Genomic DNA, 19,268 nt, shown 5'->3' with positions numbered 1-19,268 from the left:
GCAACCCCTATTACTAGCCTGTTCAACCTCTCTTTCGTATCGTCTGAGATTCCCAAAGATTGGAAAGCTGCCGCGGTCATCCCCCTCTTCAAAGGGGGTGACACTCTAGACCCAAACTGCTACAGACCTATATCTATCCTACCCTGTCTTTCTAAGGTCTTCGAAAGCCAAGTTAACAAACATATTACTGACCATTTTGAATCCCACCATACCTTCTCCGCTATGCAATCTGGTTTCAGAGCTGGTCATGGGTGCACCTCAGCCACGCTCAAGGTTCTAAACGACATCATAACCGCCATCGATAAGAGACATTACTGTGCAGCTGTATTCATCAACCTGGCCAAGGCTTTCGACTCTGTCAATCACAACATTCTCATTGGCAGACTCGACAGCCTTGACTTCTCAAATGATTGCCTCGCCTGGTTTACCAACTACTTCTCTGATAGAGTTCAGTGTGTCAAATCGGAGAGGCCCGTTGTCTGGACCTCTGACAGTCTCTATGGGTGTGCCATAGGGTTCAATTCTCGGGCCGACTCTCTTTTCTGTATACATCAATGATGTTGCACTTGCTGCTGGTGATTCTCTGATCCACCTCTACGCAGACGACACCATTCTGTATACTTCTGGCCCCTCCTTGGACACTGTGTTAACTAACCTCCAGACGAGCTTCAATGCCATACAACTCTCCTTCCGTGGCCTCCAACTGCTCTTAAACGCAAGTAAAACTAAATGCATGCTTTTCAATCGATCGCTGCCCGCACCTGCTCGCCCGTCCAGGATCACTACTCTGGACGGCTCTGACTTAAAATACTTGGACAACTACAAATACCTGGGTGTCTGGTTAGACTGTAAACTCTCCTTCCAGACTCACATTAAGCATCTCCAATCCAAAATTAAATCTAGAATTGGCTTCCTATATCGCAACAAAGCATCCTTCACTCATGCTGCCAAACATACCCTCGTAAAACTGACCATCCTACCGATCCTCGACTTCAGTGATACCATCTATAAAATATCACAGTGCCGTCCGTTTTGTCACCATACACTTCCCACCATTGCGACCTGTACGCTCTCGTTGGTTGGCCCTCGCTTCATACTCGTCGCCAAACCCACTGGCTATAGGTTATCTACAAGTCTCTGCTAGGTAAAGCCCCGCCTTATCTCAGCTCACTGGTCACCATAGCAGCACCCACTCGTAGCACGCGCTCCAGCAGGTATATCTCACTGGTCACCCCCAAAGCCAATTCCTCCTTTGGTCGTCTTTCCTTCCAGTTCTCTGCTGCCCATGACTGGAACGAATTGCACAAATCTCTGAAGCTGGAGACTCACATCTCCCTCACTAGCTTTAAGCACCAGCTGTCAGAGCATTTTACAGATCACTGCACCTGTACTTAGCCTATCTGTAAACAGCCCATCTATCTACCTACCTCATCCCCATACTGGTATTTATTTATTTATTTTGCTCCTTTGCACCCCAGTATCTCTACCTGCACATTCATCTTCTGCTGATCTACCATTCCAGTGTTTAATTGTTATATTGTAATTACTTCGCCACCATGGCCTATTTATTACCTCATTTGCACTCACTGTAAATAGACTTTTTGTTTTCTTTTGTTCTACTGTATTATTGACTGTATATTTTGTTTATTCCATGTGTAACTCTGTGTTGTTGTATGTGTCGAATTGCTACGCTTTATCTTGGCCAGGTCGCAGTTGCAAATGAGAACTTGTTCTCAACTAGCCTACCTGGTTAAATAAAGGTGAAATAAAATAAAATATCTTGCACTGACCCTACGCACACTCACTAATTTGACACTCCCACTTAAAGCCAACACACATTTAAATAGACTACGCACACACACATAACACAACACAAACACACATACATACACATTACACACACACTTTTGAAGTCATCATTTGCTGCTGCTACTCTGTTCTTTATTTTACTCTTATTATTATCTATCCTGAGTCGCTTTACCCTGCCTTCATGTACGTATCTACCTCAAATACCTCGTTCCTCTGCACATTGATCTGGTACTGGTACTCCCTGTTTTTAGCTCCATTCTTAAGTATTTTACTGTTATTCCTCATGTTTGAATTAAAATACTATTTGAATAATTATTTTTCAACTGTGCGTCATTGAGAAGGGCTCGTAAGAAAGCTTCTTCTTTTTTTTAACCTTTAACTAGGCATGTCAGTTAAGAACAAATTCTTATTTTCAATAACGTCCTAGGAACAGTGAGTTAACTGCCTTGTTCAGGGGCAGAATGACAGATTTGTACCTTTTCAGCTCGGGGATTCGATCTTGCGATCTTGAAATTGAAATCTTGAAATTGCCATCTTGCAATTTAACGGTAAAGTCTACACCAGTTGTATTTGGCACAAATAACATTTCGTTTGAATTATTTATTTTATAAAGTAATCTTTATCAATTGTGTCAATCATTTTGGAACACACTGTATGTCCACATACAATCCACTAATGAAAGTCACAGTTCACTCCAATGTTTGTCGAAATGTTATTTACAGAATCCAGCCACATGCCTTGCCCAAATGAACTGTATAACATCAGAGTTCTATAATTGCCATGGCACCTAGTGGCAGCCTAGGCAAAGAGCTCATGTAAATTTTGTACATATTTAATTGTTTTTATGTAAATACTTTTTACAAACTTCATTTTTCAACAGCTAAAAGCATGCAGATCAAGTCTTGATATCATGAATTGGAATCCTGCCTGTATCTTGATGAAAATCAGCAAGGCCAATAAGCTAGCTAATGCTAGCTCGCAGGTGTATGTTCCATTACAACACCTTTGGGTTGTTTTTCAACAATGGTGACCCAAGAGGAGGCTATGCATGCAGAGTTGACAGGGGGACAGCTTTTTCATTGCTTTGGGGGTACTTCTGAAGTAAGGAGTGGGCTGTACTCTGTGAGGAGCTCATCACAGAGTCCCAGTAAAGAAGAGCTGCAAAAAGGCTGAGACGCCCTGCCACCAACTCCGGTCCCCACCTCCGCTGACTATCAGATCATCGGATCCTTCCAGATCATCAGATCCTCTCATGACTGCGGCTGTCCATCTTCTGAAGGCTTCAAGAAGCACTCAAACAGACTTGATCTAGCTACTGTTGTATATTTCTTTTTAAATTGCTCGTTTATTTTGCTTAACAAGCGTTTTGAGATTCTGTCTGTAATGAAAAGAGTGAGATTATTTTCATTTGTCAAACAGCAGCTAAGCATCAATCATCATGTCACCAGATTTTTTTTACATTTTATTTTATTTCACCTTTATTTAACCAGGTAGGCCAGTTGAGAACAAGTTCTCATTTACAACTCCGACCTGGCCAAGAATAAGGAAAGCATTGTGACAAAAACAACAACACAGAGTTACACATAAACAAACGTACAGTCAATAACACAATAGAAAAATGTATGTACAGTGTGTGCAAATGTAGAAGATTAGGGAGGTAAGGCAATAAATAGGCCATAGAGGCGAAATAATTACAATTTAGCATTAACACTGGAGTGATAGATGTGCAGATGATGATGTGCAAGTAGAGATACAAAAGAGCAAGAAGATAAATAACAATATGGGGAAGAGGTAGTTGGGTGTGCTATTTACAGATTGGCTGTGTACAGGTACAGAGATCGGTAAGCTGCTTTGACAGCAGATGCTTAAAGGTAGAGAGGGAGATATAAGTCTCCAGTATCAGTGATTTTTGCAATTCGTTCCAGTCATTGGCAGCAGAGAACTGGTCGAATAAGATCCTCGATATTTATTGGAAAGGAGCATCAAGATCATCACCTTGCACTTTCACCACCCTGTGAAGTTCATCATCATTTATTTCATCTGTAGCCTAATAAACATTCCCCGAGTCGTAGTCGGAGGACCACACAACATGTCATCGTGTGACTCCAAGTTTACTTCGATATGATGGTTATTATATCAATATTTGCACATAAGAGCGTTTTCATAATTCATTTTACAGACACAAAAAGATCCCACCTTGTCTAGCGTATTTTGTTTTGTCGACATTTGGAAAGTTTATGACAAATTTGCTGTTTCCATCAGGCCTGTCATATATTTTTTTTATCTGGCATGTACTTTACGTGTATAAAAAGGTTGGATGGAAACCTGGTTATTGTGACAAAATACAGCTTAAATGTTGAAAATGTATTTCAGACAATTTTATCACTTACATCTACATTTAACTTAATTACATTTTCGTGGGGGAAATATACTCAAATTGGGGTTCCTCAATACTAAATGTATCATACATGTGAAGGGAGATTTCCATTGGCACTGTCCTTTGTGTATTGACGTTTGTGGATATATTGAAACTCAAAATCAATTCTTCCCTACGCACCCTCCCCTACCCCTTCTGTCCTCCTCCTCTCTTTCACACACACACACACACACACACACACACACACACACACACACACACACACACACACACACACGTCGGTGTACTGGGACGATTGCATGAGGGATACATGTCAGCTGGGTCAATGACTAGGGAGTCAGATGGGGTTGAGTGGTAGCATTGGGCACGGCTGGGATAGCGACGGGAGAGAAAAGGTCAGGCAATGTAAAGTATTTGTTGTGCTGATGCAGGAGGGGGACAGCTGCTGGGAGAGATCAGATGCTGGAGGGGGGGGGGGGGGGGTAGATTGGTGAGCGAGGCTGCAGCAGGTTCAACTTTTTATAGGTCGCCCCTCTCTCCTAAAAGTGGAGGAGGTGGAGCGGTGCTGACCTCCAGCTCTTACGTAAAGGGGTTACATACTTTTACTACGTTTCACTCTGTCTTTTAAGGGTCCCACTTTACATTAAGTTGCTCTTATTCCTGTATAATAACACCACACTGAACCTCACACCCAATATTTTGACCATGTCCACTTTCGCAATGATGGTGCTGTGAATTAAAGGTTAACACTTTATATGAAATGTTAGACCTATTTAATAACAATGTAATTACTCAAGTAATAACATTGTGTTATCTTATATTATAACTTAATATAGTAGTTGATTTGTAATTGCATGGTCATGAAGTTAAATGGCTATTGATAATGACAAAAGTTGCTGAACTTGCTATCAGAAGGCAACTACTAAATAACTTTCATATAGGTGGGTGGGTCTAATCCTGAATGCTGATTGGTTAAAACCACATTACAGCCAGTGTCTATTCCACAAGTTACCACCAGCTAAATCTATGATGTTAAAATGCCTTTTTTAAACCTTTAACTAGGCAAGTCAGTTAAGAACAAATTTGTATAAAACTTGCTGTCTGTCTGACATTTGCAACATTATATCAAAATTCAAATTCGATCTCCAGCTGTCCCATAGTAATGAACTTGTCGTGACGAGACAGACAGGCAGGCAGCTTTTCTCAGCCAGTCGAAATCATGAATCAGTATAATTTTTATGGATATATACAAAGAACAGTCAATAGAAAACAGGTCAAACGAAATGAAGTGTAGCTAGTTTGCAGTCTTTTCAGCGAACCGAAGTGATTGTGCTTGCTGTGTTGTTGGCTAGCTCCTCTGAACAGTGTCCTGACGAGAGAGCATTTTTTTTTATGCCAGGTGAAATCGTGCATCATTAGCTCATTGTTATGGATGTATCCAAACAAATGTCACTAGAAAACAGCTTAAACAAATGCAAATGCAGCTACTTTGTTGTTATTCTGGCCACACTGTTTGACGTGACTGTAAATCAGCTGTAGTTGGCTAGCTAGCAAGCAAGCAAGGAATAAGAACGTTGCCAGCCAGTATGGCAATAGAACGTTTAGAACGAACGATTGGGTCGCTTCTATAGTTACAGAACAAAAATACATAATGACTGGGTCGTGTCTCCGGCAACCGAACTGATAGAAAAACGACCAGCCCGCTTGGGAATCAGCCCTAGATATGTGTCGGCACAATATCTTGTGGAAGGACGAAATAGTATGAATTAAATTAATCAAAATAACTTTTAAAATGAAAATATGTAAATAAATGTTTTGAATATGTTGGTAACCTGTTGTTTAAAAGTGATAATTCCCACAAAGACTGTCTCGGGCCTAACACCCGTGCCAATATATCCTCCAAACACTGGCTTTGAGGGCATTATCACTTAAATAACAGCATGCTAGTACGATGTTATTGCTGTAGCATGATGTACAACAGCAGTGGATCCCAACCTTTTTCGGTTACTGTACCACCAACTTAATTTTGCTCTGCCGGGAGTACCCTAGAAGTACCCCCTCTTGTGCATTTGACCTATGGTCTTCTGAGTCTTCTCAAGTACCCCCTGTGGTTAGGCCAAATACCCCCAGGGGTCCTAGTACCTGTTAAGGGTTTCTTCCGTCGAAGGAGAGGAGGACCAAAATGCAGCGTGGTTACCTCGATACATCTTTAATAAAGATAACGAACAATACAAAAACACTAAACGTACCGTGAAAAAACCAAAACAGCCCTATCTGGTAGAGACAGAGACAGGAACAATCACCCACGAAACACTCAAAGAATATGGCTGCCTAAATATGGTTCCCAATCAGAGACAACGATAAACACCTGCCTCTGATTGAGAACCACTCCAGGCAACCATAGACTTTCCTAGACTACTATACTATACCACAATCCCATAACCTACAAAAAACCCATAGACAAAACACACCACATAAATAACCATGTCACACCCTGGCCTGACCAAAATAATAAAGAAAACACAAAATACTAAGACCAGGGCGTGACAGTACCCCTGGTTGGGAACCACTGTACTACAGCATGCACAATGCTCTGTGTTACATATCCAGTTTTATCTTCATAAAGGGCATCCCTAAAGCTAACATAGTGGTGTCCTGTCTCTTTATCAATACAATTAAATAATTAACCTTGTCCAAGCCAGAAAAGCCCATAGGACAGGAGCCTATCTCCTGTTTCTGTAGCGTGAGGTAGCTTGGTGTACACCTGGACAGGATGCCAGTATATCACCGGGCCTCACCCCCAATCCATCTACTTAATGCAGAGTGCTTAATGAGTCTTTGCTATGACTCACCGGGATTGAACCCCCAACCTTCCAATGTCAGGGAAGACACTCTAAACACAAGGCCACTGAATTAGCCTCTGAAGACAATTTATTGAGTAATTAGTATCACACAGGTATAATAGTTAATGTTAGTGTTTAATTTACTGCACCATTGTAGCAAAAGTGGATGTGGTCAAAATATTGGGTGTGAGGTTCGCCAAGAAAATAAAAACAAATTCAAGCCTTTTCAAATGAACCCTTATCATGATTAAGTTGTATTGCATGTGTCCTGACCACCATCCTTTGTTGTTTTTCTACACAGGAGTGCTTCTTGAGGAGCCTGTCCTGTGATAAGTAGATGTTTCATGGTAATCTTCTCACACCCTTCTTCGCACCCAGTCCACCAAATTCCACCTGAACCCACAATGTTTCCAAGCCCAACCACCTGCCACCATCACCGCCCCATCCAACCCTATCCTGCCGGTGGTCTTTGCAGCACGTCTGTATCTGTAAAGCTATGCTTCATGCCTACTACTTGTTTGTAAGGTAGCTAGCTAATTGCTTTGTAAAAGTGCTTTCAGATCTGTATTTAGATTACAGAACATTCCTTTTGTTCAAAAGCAATTGGATTCAGGCACTGCAATATTGTGATTCAAAAGGAAATAATGTAGACTGTTTTCCAATTAAGATTCTATAAAAGTTACACACGTGCGTGTGTGCGTGCGCAAGTGTGATTGTCCCAACAAAAATATTTAATCAGTAGACAGACGTACAATAGACCCTATTACACCATACATTGGAAAACATTTGCATTTGCAGGGGGGTTAATTCTAATTCAATGCATCATATAGATTGAAAATCCAATCCAGGAATTATTTTTAATGAGGGAGTTTTTTATTCTCTAAACTGAGGCGTTTCCTTTTTCTCTTGGCTCTTTGGTGACCTGGAGAAGTAGTAACAAGATCACACTTCTAGCTGCACCCTTTGTTTCCTCCTTTTGCAGCTAATAGCCACACAGTTATTGGATTGTATGATTTGATGTGCTTTTATATGACATTCGTATGGCACTCTCCTTGTATGCAAATACTATGATGATAGACTTAAGAGAAACACACTAAGTGTGTTGCTGAGAAAAGCTGGAGCCCTGGGACCTGCCACATATTTAGTGGTTGTTTAGAGTCAGAGGTTGGCTATATAGTATATTTGGGGCAAATGTTTCCCAAGTAGCTTTACTGTAGGCTTAGGGGAGCCAGCTATAGCTGAGACATTTTATGGGATAACCTCCTCTATAGGTTTTGGCTAACTTTTACACTCACGTGTAAAAGGACAATGACATGGGTTAGGGTTAGTGTGTGTATGTACTGTATGTGTTTAGTAATTGTGAGGTATTATGCATTATGTGAACAGACAACAGGCGTGCTACAGAAGAACTCAGATAAATTAGAAATGCATCAGTCGATCATTCATTCATACATAAGCATTTTTTATTTAAGATTTCACAATGTTTTGGGTGGTTACCTACTTGTAAACAGGAACAGGAACAGGAAAGGAATTGTCTTTCCCTTTGATCCTTTTCTTAAATGGCAATTGTTTAAAAAATAGTGGATACTGCTAATTCATGCCCATTCTGAATACCAATTATAAAAAATGCTTATATACATATTCAATCAGGACCAGGGTTGGGGTGAATTCAAATTTGAATTCAGTCATTTCAGGTTATGATTTGAAATCAAATTAATTCATTGAAAATTGCTCATTATTAAAACAAATTGGTATGGGGACTTTTACATTTATTAATACAATTTCAGCTCACACCAGGGATGAATGAGCTAACATGAAATTGACTCCAAATGTAAAAAAATATACTAATCTCTTTCTTTCCTTTTGAACAATTTTGCAGTGCAACAATAGACACTCACGCTTAGAGCAATGGTGCTTTCTTCAGTTTTTATGTTATTTTTTAAGTTCCATGTTTGAATATGCATATTGTAGGTTGCTGTTTTTCTTGTTTTACACATTAGAAAATGCATTAAAAGGTATTTTTAAGCTGCTGGTCAGTCTTTGAACCTGAAAAATATATTTGAGTTTTCTGTCTGTGACAACGTACTGTATAAAAAAGTACCCTGTGAGTTGATTCCACTGTGGAAGAAAGTATAGTCACAGTACAACCCACTGGGCCATGGATCTATAACATTAAAAAAATGTTCACCTGTTACAAAAGGGTGGATTAAATTGACTAACGGTATTTCACCTTTATCATGCACACATTTGGATTCAAACGTCAAACATGATAACTTTCAAAATGTCAAACCAGAGAAGACAATTTATTTGTATTTTTATTTTACATATCATTTCTTGTGTTGTTGGTTTTTATGAAATGGTTCATATACTGTGGTATGTAAACTGAATTTCCTTCTTAAGGGTGTGTAATTGCTGTTGGGCACATTAGTGCACTTGGCAGGCTAGATACATTATTTTATTCACCAACCAAAAGCAGTGCATACTGTAACAGTTGAAGATTGGTTGATGATGTTTCTTGTCCTTCAAAAGGAAATTTGTTACGCATTAATCCTGATGAATTATTGAATAGTAGAATGAAGTCTAATTGAATCCTGACACAAAGTAGCACATTCTACTGAACAGTACATCCACACTACTTACAGTGCCTTCAGAAAGAATGGACTTTTCCAAAAGGTTTGTTGTGTTACAGCCTGCATTTAAAATAGATTAATTTGAGGTTTTGTGTCACACACAATAGCTCATAATGTCAAAGTGGAATTGTGTTTTTAGAAATGTTATTTTTTAATTGTATTATTGTCAATTACATGGCTCACTCTGTGTGCAATAATAGTGTTTAACATGATTGTTTGAATGACTACATCCTCTCTGTACCCCACACATACAATTATCTTTAAGGTCCCTCAATCGAGCAGTGAATTTCAAACACAGACCATGGAGTTTTTTCAATGCCTCTCAAAGAAGGGCACCTATTGGTAGATGGGTAAAAAAAAAAAAAGCTGACATTGAATATCCCTTTGAGCATGGTGAAGTTATTAATTACACTTTGGATGGTGTATCAATACACTAAGTCACTACAAAGATACAGGCGTCCTTCCTTCGTAACTATGTTGCGTCTAAGGAAGGAAACCGCTCAGGGATTTCACCATTAGGCCAATGGTGACTTTAAAACAGTTACAGAGTTTAATGGCTGTGATAGGAGAAAACTGAGGACAGATAAACAACATTGTAGTTACTCCACAATACTAACCTAATTGACAAGAGTGAAAAGAAGGAAGCCAGTACAAAATACAACTTTTCCAACAAGGCACTAAAGTAATACTGCAAAAAATGTGGCAAAGCAATGCCCTTTTTGTCCTGAATACGAAGTGTTATGTTTGGGGCAAATCCAATACAACACATTACTAAGTACCACTTTCCATATTTTCAAGCATAGTGGTGGCTGCATCATGTTATGGGTATGCTTGTAATTGTTAAAGACTGGGGAGTTTTTTAGGATAAAAAAGAAACGGAACTGAGCTAAGCACAGGCAAAATCCTAGAGGTTCGATCTGCTTTCCACCAGACACTGGCAGATGAATTCACCTTTCAGCAGGACAATAACCTAAAACATAAAGCCATATCTACACTGGAGTTGCTTACCAAGAAGACAGTGAATGTTCCTGAGTGGCCAAGTTACGTTTTGACTTAAATCTACTTGAAAATCTATGGCAAAGTCCTCAAAATGGTTGTCTAGCAATGCTTAACAACCAATTTGACAGAGCTTGAATAATTTTTGTAAGAATAATGGGAAAATGTTGCACAATCCAGATGTGGAAAGCTCTTAGAGACTTAAATAGAACTCACAGCTGTAATCGCCACCAAAAGGGTTTCTACAAAGTATTTACTCAGGGGTGTGAATACTTATGTGAATGAGACATTTCTGTATTTAATTTTCAATAAGTTAGCAAACATTTCGAATACATGTTTTCACTTTGTCATTATGTGGTATCGTGTGTAGATGGGTGAGAATTTTTTATTTATTGAATACATTTTGTATTCCGGCTGTTAAGAGGCACTGTGTAAATATGTGTATTTCATTTTGAAATGTTAGATGTTCTTGTCTAGCTGACTACAACAGAAATATGTGTAACAGTGTCATTAACATGTCATTACCTTTAAGTCTGTTCATTGTATTTCCAATTCTGAAAAATGACAACCTGTCAGTAGCTCAACTTAGCGGATGTTAGAATTTCAGAACTTACTGAGTTATAATTTGTCACTAACATGAAGAGTCATGATTTGACATTATATATGTTAAGTGTATGATATCATTATGTGGACTAATAAAGCTTAGTCAAAGTGATGACATCATTTAGTAAAGAGCTACCCAGTCACACTGTAGCATAAATTATGAGTAATTGAATAAGCAATCTCAGTTTACAACTTCACCTAAGCACAATATCCCTCCCCAAGCCCATGAATCTAACGGCTTTCGGGTTCCCTGATGCCCAATGAAAGAAACATTCAGTATATATGCTTGCTTTTTGAAAGATGTTGAAAGATGGATGGGGAAGTAATGTTGAGATGGGAGCAATGTACGTGAACGAACGAGAGAGAAAGAATGGCGCTATTAAGATTGATTGGCTACATTAGCCTTGGAGTCTGCAAGACAGTCACACAAAAGAGACATTTTGTATATTGTGCTTTATGGACTTAAAATGGCGGCCTAAGAAGGAGCACGAGACCGGGAGGTCAATGCAGAGTTTGTTTGTTAGATGAAGCAGTGCCGTGTTTGCACTTGCAAGGTGACAGTGATGAAATATGACAAGTTGACTGAGGTGAAAAAAATGCACTGTAGGCCCAAAAGCCTACAAGTGTTTGGAATAAATCAAATTGCAAGCTAATTAACATTGTTCGTTGCGTATGTTGCTCATCATGGTTGTCTTGCTTGTGCCCATTTTCTTTGCTAAGTTACTTCCATAACATATTGACAGTGATCAAAACATTGGGAATCACAGCTATCTTTAAACACACAAAGTGGTGTCCCAACCAGTGTTTTTCTGGTCAATTTGTATAATTTCTGTTGCTGGTAATATGATTCCCCCCCCCCCAATCCTTCCCAGCAACTTTCTGCTCCACTGAATGAGCAACATGAGCTTTCTGCTCCTAGAAAAAATGTATCCTGCCCTGGGGCGGTTAGTGGTTTGAGCGTTGGACTAGTAACCGAAAGGTTGCAAGATTGAATCCCCGAGCTGACAAGGTAAAATCTGTCGTTCTGCCCCTGAACAAGGCAGTTAACCCACTGTTCCTAGGCCGTCATTGAAATTAAGAATTTGTTCTTAACTGACTTGCCTAGTTAAATAAAGATAAATTAAATAAATAAAAAACAAGAATGCTCTAATTTATCTTTATTTAATAGATTTTCTTCAGAGAGACACATAAAAATGTTTGTTGTCTGCTGAAGGGTGCAAGGTTAGCTTTCTGACGACCCTGAAACCTCACCCGGCCCGGGCTTAAGTTCAACCTGACAGTTTGCTGGTGTGTTTACATTGTTGCCATGGAGGCAGTGAGACTGGCAGACAGCCCTTTGCACCCAGCTGCTCTCTGCACTTCCTAAAGAATCTCCATTAAGCCCCAGTTGTTGTGCTTGGATGCCAACCGGGGGCTCTGATGTCACAACTGCGACACAAGGCCAGACACGATTTATTGCCTCACCCGGGTCAGCAAATGGGTGCACGACTCACTCAGTGATCCGTCACACACACACTTACTCACTCTCATGTCATGCTGAATTCCAAATCAACCCATGGCCCTTAATCCCTAGCCACTCCGTAGATCTGAGAGGATTGGATAGGTGGATATGGTAACATTTCCACACAGCCAATCATAAGGCAAGATGAAGCGATTTCCATGACGCTGATATCTCAGATCAACAGGACCGCCCGCATGCAGTTTAGGGGTTAGGGGTCAATTTGGGATTCAGAATCAATGCTCTCCCCTATATTTGTAACCATATCCTGTAAATATACATTGCTTTCAGAAAGTATTCATACCCCTTAACTTATTCCACATTTTGTTGTGTTAAAGCCTAAATTTCTCCCATTCTTCCTTGCAGATTTCTCAAGTTCTGTTAGAAGGGGAGCGGAGGTGAACAGCAATTTTAAAATCTTTCCAATGGGAATCAAGTCTGGGCACTGGCTGGGCCACTCAAGGACTTTCACATTCTTGTTCTGAAGCCATTCCAGCATTGCTTTTTCTATATGCTTGGGGTCATTGTCCTGTTGGAATGTAAATCTTCCTTTGCACTCTGAAGCAGGTTCTCATTAAGGATTTGCCTCCATTGGCTCCATTAATTGTTCCCTCTAACCTTACCAATCTCTGCCAATGAAAAGCATCCCCATAGCATGATGCTGCCACCACCATGCTTCACGTTAGGGATGGTGTTAGATGGGCGATGAGCTGTGCCTGGTTTTCTCCAGAAATAGTGCTTTGCATTCAGGCTTCAGAGTAAAATTTGTCTCATCGGAACACAGAATCTTTTGCCTTATGCTCGGAGTCTTTCACTTGCCTTTTTGCAAACTCCAGGTGTGTTGTCATATTCCTTTTTCACAGGAGTGGCTTCCGTCTGGCCACTCTCCCATAAAGACCAGATTGGTGAAGTGCTGTAGAGACTGTTGTCCTTCTGGCAGGTTCTCCCATCTCAGCCAAGGAACTCCGTAGTTCTGTCAGAGTGGTCATAGGGTTCTTGGTCGCCTCCCTGACCAAGGGCCTTCTTGCCCGGTTGCTCAGCTTGGTCGGACGGCCAGCTCAAGGCAGAGTCTGGGTAGTTCCATACTTTTTCAATTTTCCAATGACGGAGACCACTGTGCTTTTGGAACCTCTAGAAATGGTTTTCTACCCCAGCTATGTGCCTCATCACAATTCTATCATCTTGCAGATCTACAGACAGTTCCTTGGACTTCATGGTACGGTTTCTGCTCTGACATGCACTGTCAATTGTTATAGACAGATGTGTTTCTTTCTAAATAATGTCCAAACAACTGAATTGGCCAAAGGTGGGCTCCAATTAAGTTGTGGAGTCATATCAAGGATGATTAAAGGAAATTGGATGCACCTGAGCTTAATTTGAAGTGTTATAACAAAGGGGCATGAACACATACATAAATAATCCTGTATTTAATTTAATACATTTGCAAAAAAAAATGTAAACATGTTTTCACTTTGTCATTATGGGGTATTGTCTGTAGATGGTTGAGGTAACAAATTATTTAATCTATTCTTAATTCAGGCTGTAACACAACAAAATGTGGAATAAATCTAGGGGTATGAATACTTTCTGAAGGCACTATCTGTAAATATCCCTTATATGTACTGTACTTCTTCCCATACCTTTCTACTATGATTGACATGCGTTAAAATGGTCAAACTGAACAAGCCACACAAGAAATCTATTATTATTATCATCAGTTAAAGAAATTTCAGGTAAACCAGTGTTCTGATAGCTTAACCAAGTAGGCAGAATGGCCATGTACAGGTCAGTAATGTTAGTGGGAAAGGTCAAAAGACATACAATTTCCATTCTGGTTTTCATAGCTTTATTGAAAATAATATTACACCTGCACACTAGTGTAATGCCAGAAAAGCACTGCAATGGAGCATAGTGGTTCCAGTACACTCTTTGTTGTTGGTCAAGTACAAACCCTAACAAACTGATCTCAAACTATGGTACAAAAAAATATATCAAAGGCTTAATGTAATAATTATAATATCAAGTCACATTTCATATGGGACACAATTATCTAAATAGGATCAATTACAAATGTGTAAATAAATTAATCAGACACTTTCCTATTGATATACATGTTTAACATCCAGAAGTTAAAAATCATAGAAATGAATTAAATAAATTAACCCTGCGTTATCTGGTCTCATGTAACAGCTCCTTCAAGCTAGCTACAGAGTGAATCAAGTACTGTAAACATTATGTTATATTGTTACGCAATGACTTAACTGTAATTCAATCTTTGCAGTCTTGGAAACCACATCCATGTCTTCAATTAAACAAACAATCTAGAAACTGTGTAATGTGAGCATTTATGTAAATTCCAGTAAATTCAACCATAGCATCAGCTCACCCAATGATATGTACCATATTTACATAGGTGAATATTGTGTTGTATCACTTAGCTATATTGAGTATATGACACTCATATACCCATATAAATAGATATGCAAACAAATTCATAAAAAGGCACCACAGAAATTCCTGATTTGAAATAAAACGTTGAATTAAGAATGTAAACATGCATGTGGTGTGATACAGTAGGTGTTCCTGGAAAGCTTTAACATTTAAAAAATAATAATAAATAACTCTTCAGCTAGAATGTCAAGTAGGACTCATTGGAAGAATAACCCTATTACACTATTGTCACACTGTAAATAATGCATTGTGGAGATCGAAAGGGAGATAAATAGTAGTAAACAGCTAGCAAGTTAGCCGCTAGTTAGCGATTTTGCAGTAAACAGAACTCTGATGTAAGCGATTAAATAAATGCATGCAATTTCCAATCAGATCAACAAAAAAAGGCACAAGACAGTTCACTTTTGCCATTTTACAAATGGACATATCTTAGCTAGCTAGCATCCATTTATCCGCCTCATACAACACACTGTTTACACTATGACGTAATAACAAAATAGGATTGTTGGGCCATAACTCTCTACACTCTGCAAAATATCTTCCATCTTCTTACCGATGGATAAACAAGCAGAAGACTACCAGTCTGAGTCAAACACCCTCTTGCACATGTTGGAGTTGTCCTGGTGGAGAGGGAACTCCGAGCCAGGCAACAGCTGCTTGTGGCCCCTGCGCGACACGTAGCTCCTCCCTGATGGCAGGCTCTCGTATTTTGTTAGGGACTCACTGCAATAATGGACAATGTCAATTCATGAGCTATGTAATCAGTGACTGTACAGGTGGAATTATGCGCCATTTTCTCATTCCTAATTCACTGAAAATACAATGTAGAATTCACTAGGCTGCAATTGGTTTTAGCCCCGGCCTACCTGAAGGGGAAGGTGGTCTTGTCCATCTGCATGCACACCAGGAAGGGGTACTCCGAGAACTGGACCGTGGTGATAAAGTCTAGAGACGCCTCTGTCTCAAAGCTCACTTCCATCCCAGTGCGCACAAAGTCCATGTCCACGGTCACATTCCCGGTCACCACCATGGCTCCCCTGAAAATAGACACAATTACAGATGACAAATAAAAATGGGTAGATGAGAATAATTTGTGTTTTTTCTCAAATAAAGATTAATTTGCATTTGGCTAGCCTTTGACTAGTAAAATGCCTTTTAACTCAACAGACAATTAACAGGTGGTGATTGGTGGTGGACACAGAGGTGTGACAAAAATCTCTTACAAACTTGAGAATGTCTGAATATGAAACTGCTATCGTCATATTTCTCTGCTTGAAATCTCAAAATGGCCACTGCCAAGCCATCTGAAAAACCTGTATGTCTGTCTGTGGAAGCATGCCTTTGGCCTAGATGTCACATGGGTTTGTTCTGCTCACTTGGGTTTGTTCTGCTCCTATAGATAGCCTGCTGGTCTATTGCTGGTCTATTATCAGAGGAGAGGATCCATACACCTGCCTCTGCCATTCCCCTTGTTGACTTTGAGCCAACACAGAATGCCACCTAAAACGCCATCGCAAAACAAAGACCAAGAAAGTCTATCTACAGTATCCAGATCAGCGTTCCATTTCTAGGAAGTCATGAATCGAGCAAATTTCATTTCTTCAACTAGTATATTTGGAGGAACAATCCCAACGGCACTAAGATCAGACCAACCAAATCACTTCTTGGATAACATTTTTGACAAGACAAAACAACTTGACATTGTCAAGACCACTAGCCTCAAATAGGTGATACAAGCACTGGAATTAAATGTCTCATAGTAGGATTGCTTTTTGCCTTTTTGAATAAGATTACAGCATGGACAGGGGAAACCTGATCCTAGTCTGAGACGCTTTGGGGGAATAGCATGCTATTCACCCGCCATTCGTTTGGGGTGGAGATCAAAGAAATGAAGATGGTGTGGTGGAGGTGTGTCTACAGATACACTGTATTCTGACCTTCACTCCCTCATAATTCCACCACCTTTATGCGCAATGAAATGATGAATAAGGTCCAGGAATCTGTCGGTTCCATGTGGAACATCTACTTTGTTTTTTAAAAACAAAAGTAGTAACACCATTCTCTATGCACTGTAATTTACAAAAAATGGTAAGTGAGGTAAATAGGTAAAGGTAAATGAGTAAACCTTATGGATAAGGGAATTGTAAATATCAATCAATCACAATAGTTTTAGATCTATTTTACCTTATGAACGCTGGAGACAAATACAAAACAAGTCATATGGCAGCAAACTGAAGTATACCAACATATCACCTTTTCCACAGTGAAGTTGATGAAATGCTGGGCTTAAACTTGAAGGCTTCTGCACAAATGACAGTATAGCTCCAAACTTAGAGTCAATTTATATTTCATTGATCCTTAATATTCTGAACCGTTGTCTCCATACATTCTACTGAGTCTGTAGAGAAAATACTAATTAAAAAAAAGGTACACCAAATTTAAAGGGATGGCTTTAGATACATGTACTGAAAACCTTGAGAAAATCTGTTGGCCAGCAAGTGGGAGGGTTTTCAGCAGTTGAATTGAAATGTATTCAGAGCTCAAAAGGGAACCACGCCTGCAAAGCCCGCTACGCACCTGCATAAGGTAAGTCTGAATACAAACTTCTGAGACGTGCGTAGGAAAGGCGCGTGTAGGAAAGGCGCGCGTAGGAAAGGTGTGTATGTACTAAATCTGAAATCGGGCCCCTTATGAATACGGTCCCTGATTCCTGTAAAGTCTTAGAATCTAGATAGGTGCTTTACAGTTCCATCACTGGATTATGTCACATTGGGTTTACTTGATAGCTACCTACACAAATAGCTAGCTAGAACAAAGTGTTAATAAGATAAATTCACTGGACCGATGATGTTTTCTGGCCATTGTGTTTGCATTGACAGCAAGCGTCAGTCAGTCAACTACTCTAACCTAGTGCTGAATGAAATGATGTCACCTTCACATATATCTGATGGAGACAAGAATAGTCACGTAGCCACTCGCGAGCTTGCTCTATGAATCAGTGGATGAAATGAATCAGGTGTCATTTTTAGATGGTGCAGTTAACGTCAATCTGTCAATCATGTATTACCAATTGAGTTTGTAAATGCTGCACATGTAGACTTAAGCATAACATCACTTTAAAAGTCTAGTATAGTGACCTATTCCATAAAAACGCATTGGATTGAATCTTGGCCTTTTTCTCTAATCTGAGCCCACCAAAAGATGATTATTCCAAATGATCCAACAATAAGCATGACTAAGTACATTCAGTTGGCAACATATGAGAAGAATGCTCCAACTGAAAAAGTGTTTTTGTTTGCATTCTGCCCATCACTATTGAACCCAGGTTCCCTACTTGTTGTTGACGCTGGTCTTTGACTCCCTGTACCACAGGCTGACCTCCATGCCTCCTGAGATGTCGATGGCCAAACCACCCTGGAACTCGGCATTGGCCTTCAGCCCAGACTGAAGCTGGATGACCTGAAATGATGTAGGAGAAGAGAGAAAACAGGAGTGAAAACACAAAAGCCGCTTGCCCATCCGGGCCAGTGAGTGCTAGTGTCAGAGAGGTTTGAAACCAAGTGGCTGAACAAGGCAGACAACTAAAATGTGGCCTATGCGGATACCGACACCTATAATAGTCTAGACATTTAAAAAATGTCAGGAGGTATCAGTGACTTTATATGATACAGAAGAACAAGTTGAATGAAAGTTAATTTGTGTGTTGTGATTTATTAAAATACATTTGAAATAAAGATTGTTTGATGGATTGACTGACTGATTCATTGATTTAAGAGTGCCAACCTGGGAGTGGTCAGTGAGCAGGATCAGGCCCTTTACCACGTTCATGGGCTCGCCGGACATGGAGAACATCTTGGACATGAGGTCACTGTAACCCTTGAAGAAGGTCACAGGCCGCAGCTGGACGTCGAAGAGTAGGGCCGACATCCCAGCGAAAGACTCCAGGTCCTCCTCGCCTTCGTCCGGCTTGGCCGCAATCAGGGACTCCATGCCTTGCGCCTCAATCGCCACCTGGACAGCGAGAGATAAAATATGGCAATCAGAATCTAAGTGTCAACAAG

At 40.0% G+C, this 19,268-nt stretch overlaps 2 protein-coding genes across 4 annotated transcripts in view; one reads left to right on the top strand and one right to left on the bottom strand.

Moving 5' to 3' along the window:
- Nucleotides 1-15,296, top strand: part of LOC139374921 (uncharacterized protein C4orf54-like) — a 33,911-nt gene extending 18,615 nt beyond the window's left edge. Inside the window, exons 2-3 of one of the 3 annotated variants that reach the window (XR_011627743.1) lie at nt 7,331-7,376; nt 13,123-15,296. The gene's annotated coding sequence lies outside the window, so the exon portion shown is untranslated. Of the gene's footprint in view, nt 1-7,330; nt 11,909-13,122 lie in introns of those variants that run through there. The other 2 variants (XM_071116158.1, XM_071116157.1) reach the window with 2 other exon arrangements.
- Nucleotides 14,586-19,268, bottom strand: part of LOC139374922 (microsomal triglyceride transfer protein-like) — a 41,383-nt gene continuing 36,700 nt past the window's right edge. The window contains exons 14-17 of the mRNA XM_071116159.1: nt 18,991-19,218; nt 18,542-18,666; nt 16,074-16,244; nt 14,586-15,930 (exon numbers count right to left, since the gene is read on the bottom strand). Of these exons, the coding sequence (XP_070972260.1) occupies nt 15,783-15,930; nt 16,074-16,244; nt 18,542-18,666; nt 18,991-19,218 (672 nt within the window). The 3' untranslated portion in view covers nt 14,586-15,782. The remainder of the gene's footprint in view (nt 15,931-16,073; nt 16,245-18,541; nt 18,667-18,990; nt 19,219-19,268) is intronic.

This window comes from Oncorhynchus clarkii, chromosome 19 (genome assembly GCF_045791955.1).
Source record: "Oncorhynchus clarkii lewisi isolate Uvic-CL-2024 chromosome 19, UVic_Ocla_1.0, whole genome shotgun sequence".
NCBI classification, from domain to species: domain Eukaryota; kingdom Metazoa; phylum Chordata; class Actinopteri; order Salmoniformes; family Salmonidae; genus Oncorhynchus; species Oncorhynchus clarkii.
This window is presented reverse-complemented; position numbering and strand designations above follow the sequence as displayed.